Genomic DNA, 21382 nt, shown 5'->3' on the forward strand with positions numbered 1-21382 from the left:
TGTCTTTTGAGTGGGTAGGAGGATGGATATAACGATAGAGAAAAAAAATAGCCAGAGGGATTTGTTTAATCTTTGGACTAAAGTTCATATATAGTACTTAGTAGTGGCTAGTTAAGTGAATTGTCGTGCTATAATTCTTGGCAATTAAGACCAATTCATCTGGCCTCCACAACACTACCGTGGCAATCCACCAAACTAAAGCCATAATTTGGGCATTCTGTTTACATCTTTTCTGCACTCTTCTTACTTTGAAATACTAATAGCTTTACAAGAGGTCTGAGCCTAACAAAAAATCGTTGATTGATTGGATGTAACTCTTGGTTTGAGTTCATATAGTCTTTTAGAGGAAAAATGTACAGCTATCCTACCTGATGTTACAGTGATGGTAATGGAAATATGCAGCATTTCTTTTCCTTCTTTTCCTAAACCTCACTCAGATTACAGCATAAAATTAGGCTTATCATCATATCTACAAGGGTTGTTGTCCCAGTTGGTACATACTCTGGGATATAAACGACATTTGTGTTACAATTTACACGAACAAAGTGGGTCAAGCTGTCTTCACCTTCAAGCTTGACTTCATCATGACTAGTATTTGATTCAGTCAGGTGCCAATTGTATAGGTGCTCGGAGTGAAGAAAGTTGACATAATAGCTTTAAACTAAATCAACTTCATGATATGCTTTAGGCCGTCTACCAAGCATTCGTGAACAGAGCTCCATTTCCCACTAGAAATGGCAATTGGGTCGCAAGATAGTCTCCACATTCGCCGTGTATATGATATTCACTGAGCTAATATTTCCTGAAGCAGTTCCATTCCTCACCGCAGAAGCTGATTGGAACCTTTTTGGAACGTTCCAACATATTTTAATTAAGAGTAGCAACCCAGATGCCAGGAGACATGGTCAGTTATACATTGGACTCCGTAAACCTCATCGATTGAATGATGCGGCCGAGTTGTCATCATACTGTCCTCTCCATGCATTTCCACTATCCGTCCCACTGCAAGCTTGATTGGGAGCCTGAATGTGACCCAAATCTCCATCCAAACTCATCTGTTGTACTTCAGCGGATGACAGGATCTTTATGCTCTGAACACAGCTCACGAACTCACTGTGCAAGCAGTTGGTGATTAGAATATTAAGACAGGAAAAAAGCAGGGGGAAAAGGTTAAGCACAATGATTAACAATATTCTACTTACTCCCAAGGATCGTCACCAACTAGAAGTATATCATTTTCATGATCCACATAAACAAGTTTCCAATCAGTTCGTTGTGGATCTTCTAACTGCCCTTCAATGCCAAACATGCGGGCAAGATCATGTCTAAGCTCATCATATCCTTTGTAACGAGTAACATCGATACATCTACCCACTGATCCACGCTTTTGAACCTTCATAATTTAGCAATTTTAGATGCTTGAAAGTATAGTTTCAGTCAGAGTTCAAAATATCTCAAATAAGTATGAAGTTTCAAGCTCGCATCCTCACAATTCTTTGACAGAACAGTGAACATCACAACATTGCTAGAGACGCATGTAAAAGGGAACTTGATCTTGCATGCTACACTCTAGGTAGAAACATCAATCTACAAATGGATATACAAAATATTGTAGAACTCCCTTGTTAAAATTCAAATAAAATTTAAAAAGCCAAAGTAGAGGACCGGAGATTCAAGAACAGCTAGAACTTACTTAGAAAAAACAAAATTTTGGTAAAGTCCATATAATTAAATGCAGTAATAAACAAAATTCTTGGCCATGCCTACATGGTGGCAAATCGAGTTGGGACTTTTTTGTTCTTGATAAGACCAGACAAGATAAATATTTTTGAAGAGATCCAACATTTCAATATTATCAAGTAGAAAGCTCTTAATTATATAAAATAAAATTTGGCTAGAATCTGATTCTGTTATACAAATTCGGTTTTTCCAGGTTATATTTAGTAAATTATGCCTACAGCATTTCTCATCATATTCATACATACATAACTATGTATGTAGTCTTATGAATCTACCAATTACCAAGTCTTGCCTCCCTAATAAATGTATTCGAACCAAATTCAGTTTGAAAGCCATCAACAACGTTTATTTGTTATTTGTTCTGAGATAAGAAACATTGTATTACCTAAAACATTAAAGAAAAGGAGTGGGGAGGATAATAGGACTAGAATAAGGTTCGTTAAGGATTGACTTAAATAACTACAAAAATGATTTATAAATGAACTCCAGATAGGAGGAAATATGACCAAGTCCACTGTCTCTTCCTCGTTCCTAGCCACACTATTAAAAACCCTATGTTCTCTCTGAAGTTAATGATTTTAAATTTCTTCTCCTACAAGTGAACTCTAACTTGAACATCTAGATAAGAAACAGAAAACAGTATTAAACAATCAAGTCCAATTTTAATCATTGATATCATTACTATTCACCTGGGATACTAGAGATCATATACGTAAAGTGGGGAATCAAACCTTTGTGTATGTCCGCATACGTTGACTGTGGTTTGCCCACAATCCACTACTCAAGGCTCCAGCTTCATTTACGTTGACATCATTTGAGCAGCCAGGCTTGAAAGGCAAGTTTGGAACCCCAAATGACTGGGAGCTGATTGCAGCAGTGGACAACTCTGTCTCAATATCTCTCGGCACTCCCCCACCATAGTTAGAAAGTAAGTTCTGAAGATCTTTTTGAGAGTCGTATCCCCTCGACAATAAGGTATCTGGTGCTAATCCATCAATGCTATTACTGAAAGGAATATTGTTTCGTGGATGTGATTGGACATCGTTATCCAAACATGTAGGGAGAGGAAAAGTCTGCTGAATGGTGCCAGCATCCAGACAATATGATGTTCCAGAAGAAGATGCCTCTAACTGATCAGGAACAGTGCCTTTATATTTTAGTTGGTCTGATCCTTTTGAGTTAGGAAACTCAGGTTTGATCCGCAAATCAGGTTTGCTTTGTAGCTCCTGGGCCAGATTAGTTGCAGGCTCAACTACTGAATCTCCCCCCAGAGTGGCTGCTACTTGTTGGTTCTTATTAAGCAGGTTTGATACAGAAACTTGGCAATTATTAGTGGAAGGTGAGGTTGAACAAGACGGGGCATCTCCATCAGTCAGTCCAGAATACGCTCTAATTGTTGGTTTGAATTGGTTATGCGATTGGGTTATAGGAACCTGCTGGGACTGCATGAGACCTAAACTTGAGAAGCCATTGCTGTTAAGTTTTTCTGTTGGGAAGCTGCCTCCATTAGCATTGAACTGTTGTTGATTGGACAAAGGCAATGGCGGTAACTGCTGGTTTTGCTGATGGACATGCTGCTGCTGTAGAAGCTGAGGTGGTAATAGTGAGGTAGCTGGGGACAGCAACGGTTGCTGCTGCTGATGTTGTTGCTGTTGCTGCAACTTCTGCAGCAGCTGCAGTTGAAGTTGTTCTGATGGGATTGGCTGTGAAAATTGTGGAACCTGTGGCTGCTGTTGTGGTCTTTGAGATAGACTTTGTTGCAATAATTGTAGTGGGGCCTGTTGAAATTGTGTCTGCTGCTGCTGCTGCTGCCTAGGAAGAAGGCTAGGTTGCTGCTCTATTTGTGGCTGAAACTGTGTTTCTTGCGATAAAGATGTAGTCTGAAATGAGTTTTTATTGGATGGTTGGCTAGTTTGATGTGATTGTATATTGCCTGCAAGCAACTGCCGTTGCTGTAGCTGAGAATATACAAGTGGTTGTTGCAAACTCTGATTTGGCAAATGGTTAGCAGCAGATACACCATTGTTCAGAAGAGCAGATGGGGAGGTCTGCTGTTGTCGTTGTGGCTGCTGGGGCAGCTGCTGCGAATGGAGTTGCTGCTGCTGGGGCAGCTGCTGCGACTGGAGTTGCTGCTGTTGTAGTTCCTGCTGGGGTGGCAACTGCTGCTGATGCTGTAACTGTTGGCTTGCAGGAACTTGTAATAATTGCTGCAGCTGCTGCTGTTGAGACCAAGTAGTTGGTGGCAATTGGCCAACTTGGTTCTGTTGATTTGCTTTGCTAAATTGGAGATTTGGTGAGGACAATACTGGTGCTTGAAAGCTCAATAATTTAGACGGGTCATCATTAGTAAGAGTTCCATGTAAAGCACTAGGAGCAACCATGGACGGCAAAATTCCAGATTGAGCTGCTGGGAACTGATTAGTGTGTTGCATGCTCATCCACTGCACTAAACTTAAACCAGGAAATATTGAGCTTGGTGTATCTTTCAAGCCAAAGTCATCACCAAACCACGGCATGGCTCTCTTAAAAGCATTTTCAATATCAGATTCGTCATCTGCAAAAACGATCCTGAAGGTCACTACAACATATTAGAGGAAGACGCAATACAGGAACTTCTCTCCTAATGCTGCTTTCAATTCACTTAACCACATTCTTATCCAGAAAAATTCACTTAACCACATGATTCCGAGGAAATTTTTGTAGGTTTAAATTACCTGGCATCCCTGGTTGTTTAGGGAATTTGGGTCTGAAAAATGGAGGTGGACATATGTAAAAGGGAGTCACAACAGGCTCAACTTCCCATATTGAAACTCGGTTTGGTCGTTCACCAGCTGCTGATTCATCCCATCCAACCTTCAGTAAATATATATCATTGGTAAGCAACAGAAGCAAGCCATTAACGCTTATGGATCGAGTATCAAAACTCATTTTGAAAGTGAAGGAAAGATAACATTTAGTCGAAGTTCAGTATAATCCTGAAAATGGAATGTTGATCTGATAACAGAAAATATAAGATCGTGTCACCATAAATATATCAACCAGTAAGAAGTTAAGCAATGATAAGTCCTAGAAAAGTAGTATTCAAATCCACGACCCAAAATGTTAAAAATTGCTTTCAAAATTTAACTTTATGTGTGTTATGAGCATTTGCACCTAAAATGGATGAAAGAACTGAATTCATTTTGGACAAGTCCCCAAAACGATTGAAGATAACAGAACGAGTCTTTTTGTTTGACACCTGCCAAGATGCTCCGTTACAATAGAATATTCTATTCCTTTTAAGTTTTACCAATGAAATTGAGAACATGAACTATAATTTTACATCATGTAAAAATTCATGTATCTAAACCCTTTGAAAATCTTACAGTACCTGAAGATTGCGCCACTGTGAATTTTTCCATCGCAGAGAGTCCATGTCACTGATACCAGTAATTGTGCCCATGTATCTGCGTACTCCTGACTCCTCAGTTTCAAACATCATCCTAAATCGCATGCCAAGTGAAACTTGCGTATACATTGCTTTATTATACTTGGCCAAAGGAATCACAAATTCAGAAGGACTGGCCCTGAAAAACTCGGGAAATTATTATCGATGTGGAAACTGAAATCGCAATAAAATTTTAGTATAGAGTCATAGGAAAGTATGAATCAATACCTAGGGTTGTAAAATATAGTAAAAGGACTGTTATTTGCAGCAGCATGAGCAGCAGAAGCAAGAATCCCGATGTGCATGCTATCACTTGATATGACTGATGAAGAGAGAGCTGGCTGCTGCCTATTAGCACGCCTTATGCCTAAGAGAAGCTGTGACTTTTCATCTCTATAACACATCAATTTATATTGATCAGTATTTATCTGAGCATTAATTTAGGTGAGTTACAACTGATGATTTCATACCTTATAAAGAGCACAGAGTCTCCAGCAAAGAGTCGTTTTGTGCTAACAAAAACACTCCAACCAGTGGTCAGAAGGTGCCTTTTTGGTTGGCCTGAAAATATGCAGTGTGCAGTTTTATGCATTTTCAACCTCATCAAAATGATAAAATTTATACTCGTGTTCTTCTGGGTACATGTGGGTTTATAAGTTCCCACCATCTCTAGTAGGAAAAGTTTTCGATAATAGAAATCACAATCTTCCAAATGAAAATGGACAGACAAAATACATGCAGATCTAGCCCTAGAAAAATAAAAGATAAAATCAATTTGAAGTAAACTTCTCGCTGAGATTTAACTATCCTACACAATACTTTCCTTATTGATGGTAATTAATGTAATGGAATATTGACAGAGCCAGGCGTTCTTAAGAAACAATGACGTCCACATCTTACTTTTTGTCCAATAAGGGTTCTCAAATCGAAGTGCTTGGGTTATAGTAATTTTCTTTAATAATTTCAAATACTATCTCTCTATCCATTTCTCGGTTCATATCATCAAAAACAAAATAAAATAAAATTCTACATGTAGACAACACCATATCTAAAAGCATCCCCCAAAATTGATATACACATCTTCCATTTGCCATCACTGGCAAAATAAATTAAAGAAAAAAAGAGGAGAAATTCTCTGATGTTTTGTTATAATGGAAAGCCCAAAAAGAAGTATGAACCGTCCAAAGCAAATATTAGCAGAGATCTTCAACTGAAAGAGACAGCAAATGAGAAAATATGAACGGTTACATACCACGGTAAATATGTCTGAATGTCCATGAATTATCATGCAAATCTCTAGCCACCAGTTCCTGAGCAGGGGGTTGCATCGAGTAATCCTATAATTAAAAAAACTTCAATATAAGCTTACAAGTACACACAAAAACGATATGATGTTCAAGAAATTTTTGGTTAAGCTAATTATTTTATCTTTGAGTTAATCCATTTCAAATTAGTCTTTAAAGTTTAAACTTAAAATTTGCATTATAACCTCAAAAAGTATATGCAAATAGAACACACAAATATTGTATATACAGTGCCCTCTCGAGGAAGGGGAATGAGATACCACCCAATGTAACGAAGCAAAATTTTCTCCAATTGGAGGGTTTTGCTGATGCTCTGGAGCCTTCATACTATGATGATGTGATCTTTGACAACATTTCTGATATTTTTCCAGCTTGAAGAGAGTGATATTTTTCCAGCCTGAAGAGAGTGGTGTAGTTTGTTTAATTCTCAGGAGCTTTGTTCTTTAATCATTTGGAGTTTTTTCTTTATAGGGCCTTCTTTTGTCGTCTTTTTTTTTTTTTTTTTTTGCTCCCTTTTGAGTCTGTATCCTTGAACATTTTCTTCCTATTCATATATTTGTTTGAAAATTTCTCCAATTGGTTAGGCAAATTTATTAAATTGCATCGACCTCCCCACCCCTTCCCCTTCCTCTACATCTCTGTTGTTTACTAACTGGAGAAAAAGGGACCATAAGTGATTTATTGAATTACTTATTTATTTGATTCAAACCAGTAAAATGGACAAATGCGTTAAAGGGGCTGGCAGTTATGCGACAACAATGGAAGGGAAAGAAGAAAAAGATGAGGCGTCAGCTATGGAAAATACTTGAAGTCTGCATTTCAAGGGAAGTAGCTGAAGAGTTTACACTCGAGAATACGACAATAAGTGAACTGAATTTTATAAGCTAAGGGAGAACCCAAAAGCTGAATAACCCACCGGGAGAGCTTGAAAGCCCCTAGACATTCTTTTTTTTTTTTGAACAAGATACAAACTTTTCATTGATAAATGAAAAGTACATTCCTCTTTTGAAACCTCTCCTCTATCTCTTCCTCAATTCTTAAACCCATTCCTGCAACTAACTGTGATGGAATTACTCAACAGTGTTACACCTCAAAGACCCAAACTACACTTTGGCTCTTCCTTTTCTTATTAGCTGCCTCCTGTTTTCTCGTGCCATGCTTTTGTAAACCATATTTTGGAGGTTCATCAACACCCACTGTCCAAGCATTCACCATTTTCCTCAAGGTGAACAATGAAAATTGCTGCTACATGCTGTTTTATACTTCTCCTAAGTTGCTCCACGGCAAGTAAGTCCTGATCAACTAAGACTTTGATTGCACGTGAATGAGAATGCAGCCACATGCTAAATCATGCTTACCAAAAAAAGTTCCATTGGTAACTAATAGATTTTAAGAGCCCCTGAATGGCCACTTATGAGGGTATAGGTGATACTCCTGTGCCAGTTGTAGCATTGACGGCTATTACGGGAAATTACCATCCTGCCTTCTTCAGCCATCCACAGGTCCAAAAAGAATAAACCGGTGCAAGTCCAACTGTCTGCCAGGAGTTTCCCTACACCTTGCTCAAGAAATCATCTTCAACAACATGACTTTCAAGTTCATTAGCAAGAATGACGAAATCATGGCAGCCTAGAACTGTAGAGCTCCTTGAACTTGAGACAAAGCACCAGCCACACAGTAACCTTACCTGGTTTGTCGGGAGCCTCAAATTGACAGCCCAACAATTCAGCACCCACCTCTGATACTAGTGGCCAATTACACACTAATCTAGGAGATATTGTGAACCCTTTTTCATGATCCAAAAAATAAACTTCCTATAACTTGGCTGAAAATCAACAGGTTGCTATTCAATTTCAACATAAGTATAACTCCAATTCCCACCTCGTGGTTCAGTCTCTAAGGAAAAAGGTCAGGAGAAATTAGGGAGGGCCAAAAATGGCAGTATAGGCATAGCTTCGTTGAACTCACAAAATACCTTCTTTACTTCTACATTCCAACCAAACTATCCTTCTTGGGTTGTTCCATGCAGGGCCATGCGATGGTTTCATAACATCCAAGTAATTTGCAATAATCATTGGTCAGCCTAGGAATCTGCTATCCTTGAATGTTAAAACACTGGCCACTACGCTGTATCCTCAATGTTCACAGGGTTACCAGCTCCTCCCTATTCCAAAAAAATTTGACCCAAGTATTCAAGTACTCTGTACTTCTATAGCAAAATCACATTTCTTCGTATTATTGCTCTCATAATACAATATGGACAGCAGGTAGGTGCTTCAAATCATCGTCCAAACTACCACTGCAAAGGAGGATGTGATTTGGAACAAAATAACACAAACTATCAAGAGTTAGATCTGGAAACTTCACTTGTCACATTTGAGAAGTGGACCGTGTATTGGTGAGGCCAAAAAGGCATCACAAGAAATTTGTAATGTCCCTATGTTAAAAACATTGTTTTGGCAATGTCTTCGACCCGCATACTAGGTCGACCGTGTCTATGGCTTCCTCATATATAGTCCAAATTCCAAATGCAATAAAACTTGCTTTTTGGCTTTTAGAGTATGGATTATAGCCTGCACTGGAACCCAAAATTGACTCCGCCTAAAATCCCCATGCATAGAACACAATTTAATTGCCAATGCAAAATGTCACCTTCAAAGTTTTCAATCAATATTTATGCTGCCTGCCAATTCAGGCGACTTTGTACTCGAAATAATGTCCCAAGATTCCCACTTCACAATATCTATGTTGAGAAGAGACAACAAACACCTTCATAGACTCCCCGCCACACGATGATGTCAGAACTCATGACCACCCTGTAGCCATTGGTATTTGTAAAGGGCAACCCCAATTAGAAAGATCACCTTCAAGGATATTTGTGGGAGGGTACGATATCAATTTTGACCACCACATATTGGCTCAAATGTACATTTCTCGGCCACAACTATTTTTTTTTTCCTCTTGATAACTAGGAGTTGGAGCTTTGCTCCCCTATACCCGAAGCATCGTCCAGACTCAAGAGACATCAAGAATTTTTTAGTATTAAGCTCACTCGAAAGTTCAAACTTGAGACCTCTAAGTCCACCCGAAGGTTCAAACTTGAAGAATTTTGGTTAAGGGAGATAGAAGAGAGAAACCTTTTCTGATCTTAGAGAGCCTTGTGCTACTTGATTGTATGCACTCTCAAGTCTTGACTTCAATGGTGTAGGACTTTTTCTTTCACAAGCATCAAATACTGCTGGTAGTTCCAACCCATAGCTCGCAAGGAGATGAAGAAGGCCCGGGCAAGGTAGAGGGGAGGAGAGGCTTAGGCAAGGATAAGGGACCATGGAGAGGGGGCAGGTGAGGAATGACAGAGGGGGAGAGAGAGCATTTCAGAAGACATCTAGTTGCTCTTCTCTTCTCCCTCTCCCTGTATTCTTAATTATAACAAACTTGCACAACAAAATCATACCTAAGAGACCAAATTACCTTTCAGCAGTCCCTTTCCCTATCCTTATTAACTGCTTCATGTTTTCTTGCACCAGACATATGTAAAGCATATGGGAGGATAATCAGTAGCCCAACAAGTTGGGAGGCAAGGGCTATTGCACCCACAACAGAGAAAAATGACAGATTTAATAGAGAAAATAAAGGAAAAGAGGAGACAATAAATAGGTTTGAGTGGAATAAGTAGATTTGGAAGAGAGGGCACATCGAAGTCTCGAGTAAAATAATAGGTTAAATGACAAATTTGGTCGGTCCCTATGGTTTAGACATCATTTCAATTTTATCCTTATAATTTTAAAAGTTTCAATTTAGTCACTATGATTTTTTTTAACGAGATACGAAATTTTCATTGAAGTTATGAAAAGGAACAAAAATTATTCAAAGATACAAACTCCCAAATGAGTGAAAATGAAAAGGGAAAAGAAAACAAACAAATCACTAGAAAATAACAATTACAAAGGAAATATAAAAGCCTCCCAATTCAAACAATTCATGCTAAGTGAGTAGGACTCAAATAAGTTGGAAAGAACACACCATTGCAAAGCTTTAAACTTAGCTAAATTGAAGCATTCATAGGCCGGTCTACATTTTCCTTCGAAAACTCATCGATTCCTTTCAAACCATAATTCCAACAAAATCGCTTTTAGGCATTTACCCACATCAGATTTACTTTATGTGATAACTTCAAACCGAACAGCAGCTGATAGACATTCTTTGAAGCTTCCAAATCCAAAACCCATGAGACGTTGAAAATGTTGAGTAGACTAGACCAACAAGCAGTAGCAAACGGGCAGAAGAAGAAAACATGATTCTGAAATTCACCATGAACAGCACACAAAACACAGACCGAGGGCTGCAATGCCAAATTAGGAAGCTTTTTTTGGAGAATTTCTGCAGTGTTAACTTTCCCATTAAGCAAAATCCAGGCTAAGAAACTCACTTTTTTTGGACTCCATGAATTCCACATAAAGGCACAATAATCTTTATACTTGCATAAAGAACTCACTTAAAAAGAACCAGAAGGCTCCAAGGACCAAATCCTAGCATCTTCTTCCTCACTAAGAACAAAACAAGATAGACAATCCAAGAGGTTGGCAAACTCTTCAATTTCAACATCTTTCAGAGCTCTCCTCAATTCCAAACTCCATGAAGAAGATCTACTATCCCACGCTTCATAAACAGTAATTGAGGGACTCAAGGAGAGATTGAAAATAGAGGGAAACCGTAAGCGTAACAAAGAATCTCCTAACCACAAATGATGCCCAAAAAGAACTCTCTTACCGTTGCCTACTTTGAATCTAGAGAATTTTTCCGCCAAAAGCCAAGGACTGCGCATAGTGCCATGAAACCTCTTTGTCACGTTCCAACCACACTCATCAATTCCATAAATACTTGCCACTACTGAACGCCACAAAGCTTGAGGCTCATTGTTAAAATGCCAACCCCATTTAGCTAGCAAAGGCTGATGTTATCTATTTGGCTTACTATGTTAGTTGGCTATACTAGGGTTTGGAGTTGAATAAAAATAAAGGAAAATAGGTGGATTTTTGGGTGGGTAAATAGCGATATAGGAATGATTCATGAGTTTTGAAATTAAGTCTAAATTATAAGCACTAAATTGAAACTAGGCTAAACTCATAGGGACAAAATTTATAATTCTAACCTAAATAATAAAAAATAAATAAATCGTGGATACAAGAGAAAAATATAAAAGGAGAAATTACAAACAATTGAGAAAAAGTACATGTAAGCATATTGATGCATCTTGTCAAATCACCACATGAAAATATATTACTATTCCATTGGCTAAATTTTTTTAAAAAATTATTAGTACAACATGTGGGGTGAGGGATCAAACTCACAACCTCTTGGTTGAAAAATATATGTCAATTATCACTGAGCTATGCTCGGCTTTTTTTATTTTAAATTATTTTGAGAACTGTTTTATAGATTAACCTTCCATATTGAATTTCTATTGCTTTAGTTTTAAAATATTTAGAAAAATATTTTTACTTCTAGTATTGTCATTTCTTTTGTCTCCATAATAATTTTACAATAAAAACAAATTTAAATTAAAGTAAAACTTAAAAAATAATTAATGATTATGCATGCACATCAATAATTAAAGACTATATATGAACATGAAGAAACTACATGAAAGCAACAACACAATGATTTTGTTTGTTATCAAAACTATTTTTTTTGAAAAATATCTTGTCAAATAAGTTTTTTGCAATTAAAACCAATTTTATTTTGAAACAGAATACTATTTTTAAACATAACTTCTAAATAGACAGTTAGAATGTTGAAAAATAACAACTAATTCAATACTTAAATAAAATAGTATTCTCAAACCAATATATTGAATGAAGCTAATTTAAAAAATCCGAGATGCGATGCGCACTAATGGGGGAAAAATCTTCTCAGCTGCACGACGAGGTACAGAAAATCCACCATGAGTGCTGGTATCACTAGCTGTTAGTGTTTTGCAGAAGAACTCAGCAGGCTGCCTGTTTTGCTTGAGGCCAATATCAGATGCCAATAAAGCTTCTTTTTCATACTGCAAAACAGAAAGTCAGAATATTCTTCTAACAAGGAAAATTTTGGAACGTATAAATGAATCCAAAGCATAGAACACTGATTAACTGGTTAACCTACTTTAGTCACTGGTTGAAGGGTCATTTGTGCATACACTTCATCAGTTTCAGGATCAGCCTGGTTAAAAACACAAAACAATCATCTCATATTGTGCTTCACAAATGTATTGTCAGGTCTTATCTTTGTTTTGTAATTTTTTGGTAATTGCACACAGAACGTTGATTTTCTTTTAACCAGCCAATGACCTGTTAGCATGAATCTCATAATGTTCTAATATAAATATTTTGGTTGAATACCGTAGTCAGGAAGGCCACCAAAAACAAGATATTGTGATTCAAGTGCTAACAAAAGATTAATCCAAACTGCTGATTTATTCCTTTCAATATGTATTTGTTCTATTTTACGAGATTTTATTAGCTCTATGGGACATTGAAGCCCTCATACATGTAATGTGACATTATGGAGCATGCAGATCAACTTTGAAGGAAGGTTAGGGTAGTTTGGAATGAAATCAGTCTCCTTATTCATCGATGCTGCAACCTGAAAGGTTCGAAAAATAAAAGTAAAGTTCATCATAAACCACAATCCGTGGGTATATGTTCAAATAAATTGAAAGGTAAAGTATTTACTTGCTCACTGTGCCCTTGAGGGAAGTAAACCACAAGACTTCCAACTGGAGGTAACGAAACAAGAGGTCCAGCACAAGCATGCCATAACTCAGAATTAATATTCTTCCTTTCACCTGTTCTCAAACCAAACAAAAAGTTATTGCCATTAAGAAAAACAAAAAAGCAATCAATAACCCAAATTAAGAAATGGAAAAATAGACAATGGAAGCATTAGTGGATAAAAGGTCAATGGTTTAATCCCCACAATCGTTGAACTACCTTGTTTCTTAAGATAATTGGATGATTGAGATATACGAAATATTTACATATGATAAGAGTCAACCATATAACTCGCAATTTAACAAACATAAAATAATTGCATAGAAGACCTATCTAAGACAATTAGTTGCTTCTTTTATTGCTTATTATGCTATTTCAAATAACAAGTCTTTATTTTACCTTGATATGACATTTCAGATAAAAGCTTAGTTTTTTTTTTTTAGATCTTTGTCTATGTTTTAGTTTTCTAGAAACAACTTTTCATTGATATATGAAAAGGGAAAATGTTCAAGATACAAACCTTGAGATGAAATAAAAAGAAAGAAAAAGAAGAAGAGAAAAATGGCATAGAATTAGCTCAACAAGAGCAATACATAGCAATAGAAGCTCAATTTAGTTAATCAATTTAACAACCAATGCAAAATTAACCGAAGAAGTAGAATGGGTCACGCGCAGAAAACATAACAATGTTTGTATTTCATTCCATTTAAGCAAACCTCTTGCACCGCCCAATTTAAATGTCACCAATCTACTACAATGCGCAAGTTGCATTGAGGTGAAATAACCCTCTAGAGCACAAGTGCTAGGTTAAAAAGAAAGTGTAGGCTTTTGTTTCTTTGTTAAGCACGCAATATAAAAGTAAGAAAATTGTCCAACTTAATAGAAATATATATTATGGATCATGAGATAATGAAAAATTAAATAAATAAAGGTGCCATTTAAGAGATTGTTTATAAAAATAGGCATGCAACTAAAAATTAAAGAAATTACGGCATTTTCTTTCTCTATTTTTTTTAATAATCGGGAGTCGGAGCTTTGTTCCCCTATATCCAGGGGCACTAGCGCTCGCCCCAAGGCCTGGACCTAAGAGACATCAATGATTTTTTGTATTAAGCTGACATGAAGGTTTGAACTTGATACCTTTAAGCCGGTATGAGTATGACTAAGAAACCTCGAGCCCTTGCCAATAGAGCCATCCCTTGAGGGCAAATTAAGACATTTTCTTAGATATTAAAAAGTAGCTGATCTATTCAGAAGATTGTGTGGGGGAGCACTGTGGCACTAAAGCATGAGGCTCTTAGTAAGGTGGCCTTGCCTCACATGAGATGAGGCGCTCCACGGTGCTCAGCTTGGCGCACTTTTTTACATTTATGTATACATGCTTCTCCATTTCAAGGAAATTCATGGGCTTTCTAAACCATGTTCAGATGCCTCTCTATTTCAAGAAAATTGTCCAAATCTCTAACTATAAATACTAATTGATAGTTCTACGAGTCCATCACTAGTGACACTTATCAGTAGTAATTACATATATATTCCACATCCATAACGTACTATCTACCAGTTTAACCAAACATAAAAATCTTAATTAGGTGTTTACATGAGTATAAAGTCCTAAACTAGAGGTTGGGAAAAATAGTAGAGGCTTGTGGACTCAACCAAGAGATTATAAGTTTCAGAACCCTTCGGGAAGCTCCTTTCCCAGAACATTTAATATGTCAAAAGTTTCATGGCTGCAAAACTTTTTTGGGTGAAGTAATCCTAAACAAACTTGAATCTGTGTTGAACCTCTCCTTCCAACATGCCCTCACACCCACATGAACAAGCTCACTCAAATGAAGGGGTGTGTGCATGCCTATGTGGTATATGCACGCATATAGGTAAGAAAAAACATGGTATGTGTACGTAAACATGTAAGCTCAATGACTTGTGGTAAAGCTAAACAAGTTGTCACACATGGAAATCTTAATTCAGATACTAGATTGGTCCATGATATTTTTTAACACTTCAAATTTCAATGATCCAAGAACTCAGACCACCACTAACATGATGATGTAAACTAAATTACAGAGGCAGAAGCATTTCTCTATTAAGCAATTAAGGGAATTATAATTCATATCCATATCGGTAGCTTGTGCTTGTTTGATCATCATCATTGGCATGCCTGAGGAAGACTTAAATCAGTAGAAATTGGAAGAACTTTTGGTTTCGAGAACCATAAATGAATTGCTTCACTCAATATGGAAAATCAAACATACCCCGTCAGCAAATTGAATGAATGTTTATGTAGATTTTTAGCATGTCCAGAACATATGCAACTTCAGAATCTCTCAGCAATCCTGTTCTTAAAGAACTTTATATTGAAGATAAACATGGAGAATAAATTCGATGATTGCTGAGATTTGCAATAATGTGGCTAATTGTACAGTTAAACATAATTCCCTCACTATGTGATATTAAAGATGGCCAAGACATTAAAGGAAATGGAAGAGGTGAAAGGTAAAATCATGCTGTATTTGAAATTCGTTGTCAATGAAAATGAGAGAAAAACAGAACTTTTTCTCACTTGGTTCAGAGACTACTTGGGGTTAAACTCGAGCATGATCCAATATGCTATGTTACTGCATCCGGAAAGAAAAGAATCGAAAATATACCACTTCTGTCTTGAAAATAAACTTTTGATGCGTGCTTAGGAATTTTAACCGTATTAGACAGTGCTCAAAAAAAGCTGGGCTCTCTTTGTGAAGATTTAACACATTGAGCAGTTAAACAAGGAGAAGAAGTACATCAGGAAAGAGAAAGCATCAACGGCACAAAACAACTCGCATTTCGTACAGACTAGGAAAACAGCATTGAACCTCCGAACTTTAGCTTAAACGGGAAAATAACATATAAAAACTAAATAAGTGGTAGAAATGGATTCAGAAAGTAGACATTGCCTACAAATTGAAAATAAGAGTTACCTTCTCCAGAATTGGCCAGAAACCCATTTGGGGGAGCTTTCATACTGTAAGATATAATTGACAAATCCAAAAGGAAATCTGACCACCAGCTCCGTTCCAGCAAGAACCAACCGATGCACAAGTAGATTTTACATGATGGAGAGGCCTAACCGTCCATTTTGCAAATAACTAGTACACCACATTGTCAAGGCATCAAGGAGCTCTATTCTGATCCCAAGATAGAAGCCCCCTCTTTATTATAAAGCCCTTTTACTCAAACCCTAAGCATGTAGCGGAGTTAACTGTTTTCCAGCTATTTCAACGAGTTCCAAGATGAGAATTTCGGAACAAAAGAAACTTCCCAAGTAGGGCACTCAAGGTGCCAAAAAAAAAATTATAAAAAGGCTCTAATTAGAAATTACCGGTCTCAGTGCTTGAAAACAACAGGTTTCGCTGAAGTTCCAACCAAACAGCAACTACGCAATGGGATTCAACTCGAAACGATGGATGGCGCTTGTTAAATCCGCGGGAAGTATAATGGATCTTTTCCCGTCCAAGTTCGTCTCAGAATCCAAATCTTTACATGCTTCCTCCACAGCAGGGGAAAAAGCAAACAAATTCCAAATCGAACCGGGCTGCCCTGTAAACAAAACCCGCCGGCAAGTCCATCCACCGCGTCAGCCGTCGAGGAAAATTAAATTGAAAGAAGCGAAAAGGGGGAGCTAGACCCCCGAAGCGAGTATGGCTTGTGAAGGAAAAAAGTGGATAGCGAAATTGTCGCGGGGATGAAGGTGGTGATGACTGATGACACAGACTTGTCGCCGGGAAATCAGAGGCCTAAGGTAAAGCTAAAAGCTTTGAGAGGAAAGGAGGAGTACAGAAGCCGACATGAAGTGGACTGAAGGAACCAGGAAAAAGGGTATCCATTAAAATTTTAAAAAAATCAACAAAAAAAAAAATCAACTCTTTATGTTATTAATAACCCCACGCCAGAAATAAAAGGAAGTGAATGATTGATTACAATGAATAGTGTGACGGACTTGGAAGTTTTGACAAAGCTAAGCTTGCATACTGCATATTGAGTGTTATATAATTTGGTGGCCGTGGCCTTCCGCCCTCGGCCCCCGCCGATCCAGATCGAGTCATGACTCATGACTGTTAAACATTAAAATAAAAACCACTGTACTGTAAAAGCACTTTAACGACTTTCCAACTCCAGAAATTGAAATTGTAGCAACGAATCCTATTATATATTTCTGCCGTCGGTACAAAGTTCCCTTTTATCTTTTCCTCGCGAATCTGAAAACAAAGAGAAAAAGATTTCACTTTTGGACAACATTTTATATTCTTGGCTTTTAGGAAAATAAAGTAAAATTGCCGGAAAAATAGGAGCTTTCCACATGGGTCGTCTCGTCTCGTCTTCAAATGATTCCTATCCTATTCCTAGCCAATTAATTTAAAGCTCCCAACGGAACATCGCATTTAAATGCAGGAAATGGAGATTGCAACAGGAGGAAAGGAAAAACACGATGCGGGTGGGAGTAACAAGGATTTATGGGAATTACAGATGGGAAAACTAATCCATATTCCCTAAAATTAATTCCAATCACCCGAATAATATAGTTTGGTAGCTGCTTGGTCCTACTTTTCTTAAGCTTCCTCACCAGTCACCCTTTTACGTACGGATGGATCGACTGTTTTTAAGCTTTCTGGTATCTATCTTTCTTATAATAATTCCGCTCTAGGACTCTGGACCGTGTACCCAACTCAAATTAGATCATTCATTAGTCACTGGCCTCAAAATTCACACGCAGCTAAGAAAAGCTTTTGTCTTGATTTAAAAATGGTAAAATCAAAATGAAAGAGCAGAGAAAACTCAGAGAGGAAAAGCGCGGACAACCATGTGAAGAGTAGCAGCAGTTGTCGGGCTAACTACCTCCAACTCCGACCTGATTGTGCTGTGGGTCAACACACAATTGCGTTTCTTTTATTTTATTATTATTATTATTATTTTTTTTTTTTTTTTGTGGCTGGCTATCATGCTCATACCAGTTATTCACTGATTCAGTGCTCCATCGCCTTTGTACCACGAAATACGAATTTCCCAAAAAAAAAAAAAAAACCTCTTTCCCTTGTTTAGTCAATAAGGGCATCCTCAACATAAGCCAATAACGAAATACGAACGAAGCAAACATACGTTTGATTAACCAAATTATCATGGGATTATTCCCTACAATATATTTTAATTATTTTATTAGCTTATGAGCTTACACATTGTAATTATATATATGTGTTATACAGGCATGAGGCATGAGGCATGAGATGGTAGTAAATCTAAAGACAAGGACGCGACATGCACATTTCTTTAAAAGGATCCACATCCACCCAACTTTAAACATGATCTATGGGTCTTATGCTGCTAAATTTTAATTAGTGTCAATTATATGTGTGAGAAAGAAGTGGTGGAGTAGTTTATATCTGTACAGTACAAAGGCCCATTAATTAAAATGATGTGGGGTAAGTTTAATTAATTTTAGAGATTTGTATTAATTCTTTCAGTTTTCACGCTGTAGCGCCCGTACCGAAGGCACATCTCCGACCTTACTAAAATTCGATCCTTGATTATGCACTCGTTTAGAGGTGACGTTGATATTATATTAATCAACCACTAAGGTCACGATCCTAGCGATATTCAACCATATCTCTAAATGTGGTGCAAAAGTTGTTTGTAATATTCATGTATCCACTTACAATACGGAAGACGATGGGGTGATGGAGGACCCACTCTTTTATTGCACTATTGAAGGTGGGGTTCAATCAATCAATTTGCTTTCCTTCTTCCACTAGTGGCCGATGGACATTGGTTTTACAAACTCCATACTTATATGCACGCGAATGGAAGCCATCTTTTTCCCCACCCCCATATGCTAAATATCTCTTCAGCCATAGGTGTTTAGCTAACCAAGGATACATATATGTGTTGCGAGCAAGTGATAAAAAGATTGGGATATATAGAAAAATTATCAATATTGGTGGGATTTCATCTCAAAATTAATTGACAATAAGAGGAGTAGTCTATATCTATTATAAGTATTTGTGAGATACTTGATCTTTTTAACATGAGATCCTTACAAAAATCTAATAGAGTGCATTGTGGTATGGCTAGATTAGATTGTAATGTCTGCACACACTTACGTTCATCTATACCATGGATCCAGCCGGGTGGTAGTGCAGTGATCTACAGCTGAGCTGAGAGAATTAAGAATAATACATATTCCACCCAACAAGGCCACGTTAATTAATGTATAGTTTATTGATATTATGTGATACCATACTATACGCACTGTTCTAGAAGAAAATAAAAACAACATAATGCATGCCGAGAAACATTTAGCCAACAACGAAAAGAGTATGAACTCATTGACATCACCCTAAAGGGCTAGCAAGGCCCGAGATTCACGGTACAAATGGCTGTTTTTGCACCTTCAGACCGTCCCACACACGTAATTGTAAAAATGGTCCAAATGGATACTTTTTGGTTTTTGCCTCGTAGTTGGTGAGGAGCGCTGTCACACCTCATGGCACCAACCTAGCTTCACGGCCAAATCCTCGACAGCCCAAATAGTAATCACATGAAACAAATGAACTGCAACGCAATATAGCTTAAGTTATCTTTATTCTGTACATACAATTATAGGGCCGTTTGAAGTTTACACCGTCCACCTAGTAAACGAGGGATTTTTTGTGGATCTACCAATCGTATTTTGCACTGGCACTGCAAAAAAATATACCTTTCAGCACGATAGTGTGTTTCGACGCATAATAGTTTGTTCACTTTGAAGTCCAAGTGCTTATGGCTTTTATTTTTTGTTTTATCTTAAAGGTCTCTACCGAGTAGAGAGATGTCATAGATTTTTCCTATTGTTCGGATGAGAGACATTTTTAACAAAGTACGTAGAGTCGTCTCTCTACATAAATAATCGTTTATATATGTCTACTCTCAATCCCGAGCTTGTTCTTTATCCCGGCCAACTCCTCTCCCGACTTCCTTAGAGCACACCACCTGTGAATACAACACCGTAGCTAATCATATATTAATTGTGGGATATATATCCATGTCGACCACTCCTTTAATACTTAAGGATTTCATTGACATGGCTAAGTCATGGGCGTGATTCTAATACCATTTGCTAGGATAACCAAAAATCTTCATATATATTCTACAATATGGTATGATATTATCCACTCTAGGTCAAATTCTTATTAATTTTATTTTTGGTTTCACGTAAAAAGTCTTATACCAATAGAGATGTTGTTCTTTTATTTATATATATATCATTAGATTTTCCTCTTATCTAGCTAGTTAACGTGAGATCTTGTTTAAATTTTCCAATAAGATCAAGGAATCCATTTCAATATGAACAATGGCAGATCCAGACTTTTAATGTGGGGGCACAATATCATAAGAATGTGACATAAAAAATTATCATAATGTCGGCAATATATATCAATTTTTACCCTAAACTATCAATTTCATAAATTACATATATTAAACTTGGATAAATGTTGCAATCTTCACCTTAAAAACTTTTTGAAGTGTTGCAGATTTTACTCCTCTAATAAACTCTCATTTGAAATTTTGTTAAAAAGATATTTTCATATGAATTATAAAAAATATAATATATACTTGATATGGAGTTGATAGGATTCTTACACAAACGGTACTAGATTTGGTGAGATATATGTCAATTATCGCTGAGTTATGCTCGCTTTGATAGTTGATTTTGTGCATTAAGTAAAGAAAATTTTGATTTTTATTAAATTAGCGAGTATTTATTTTATTTTATTTTATTTTATTTTAGACTTTTTTTTAAGTGGGTGAGTTAGCTGATCGTAAAAATTGAATAATGATCTAAATTATAAGGTTAAATTGGATGAATTGAAAGTTTATGTTAAAATTGATGCACTCGGTCTAGTTTAGAAGTAAAAGTTATCTTTCTTCATTATAATTTTAGATTCACTAGCTTATTATAAATATTCAAATTAAGTTAATTAAAACTAAACTATAATAATTAGGTAGTAGGTATAGTTTGTTTAGTATAGATACTAATAATTATAGTAAAATAAATACAATTATAATTATAATTTAATTTATACATGATGTGATATTATTTTATGAAAAATAAAATATGATCAAATTATCTATATAAATAT

General features: G+C 36.8%; 1 protein-coding gene across 5 annotated transcripts; it reads right to left on the reverse strand.

Annotated features, from left to right (window-relative positions):
* Positions 1-277: 277 nt before the first annotated feature.
* LOC111021897 (auxin response factor 19) lies at positions 278-17748 on the reverse strand. Of its 5 annotated transcripts, none has more exons than XM_022299013.2 (14): positions 16591-17737; positions 16190-16449; positions 13188-13300; positions 13003-13098; positions 12619-12675; positions 12365-12520; positions 6420-6504; positions 5638-5728; positions 5396-5560; positions 5111-5306; positions 4455-4593; positions 2472-4294; positions 1203-1393; positions 278-1113 (listed from the first exon to the last, which is right to left on the reverse strand). In XM_022299013.2, the coding sequence occupies exons 2-14, from the start codon at positions 16230-16232 to the stop codon at positions 933-935; spliced, it is 3336 nt and encodes a 1111-aa protein (XP_022154705.1). In that variant the 5' UTR covers positions 16233-16449; positions 16591-17737; the 3' UTR covers positions 278-932. The 5 variants fall into 5 exon arrangements, 4 of the variants coding, with proteins under 4 accessions (XP_022154705.1, XP_022154704.1, XP_087983847.1 ...); XM_022299012.2 differs by having other exon boundaries at positions 16190-16481; XR_015792883.1 differs by lacking the exon at positions 278-1113 and adding an exon at positions 1491-1587 and having other exon boundaries at positions 1253-1393; positions 16190-16481; positions 16591-17748.
* Between the last annotated feature and the right edge of the window lie 3634 nt (positions 17749-21382).

Source organism: Momordica charantia (genome assembly GCF_013281855.1).
Source record: "Momordica charantia cultivar OHB3-1 chromosome 8 unlocalized genomic scaffold, Mcharantia_2.0 BLBB01000008.1, whole genome shotgun sequence".
NCBI classification, from domain to species: Eukaryota; Viridiplantae; Streptophyta; class Magnoliopsida; order Cucurbitales; family Cucurbitaceae; genus Momordica; species Momordica charantia.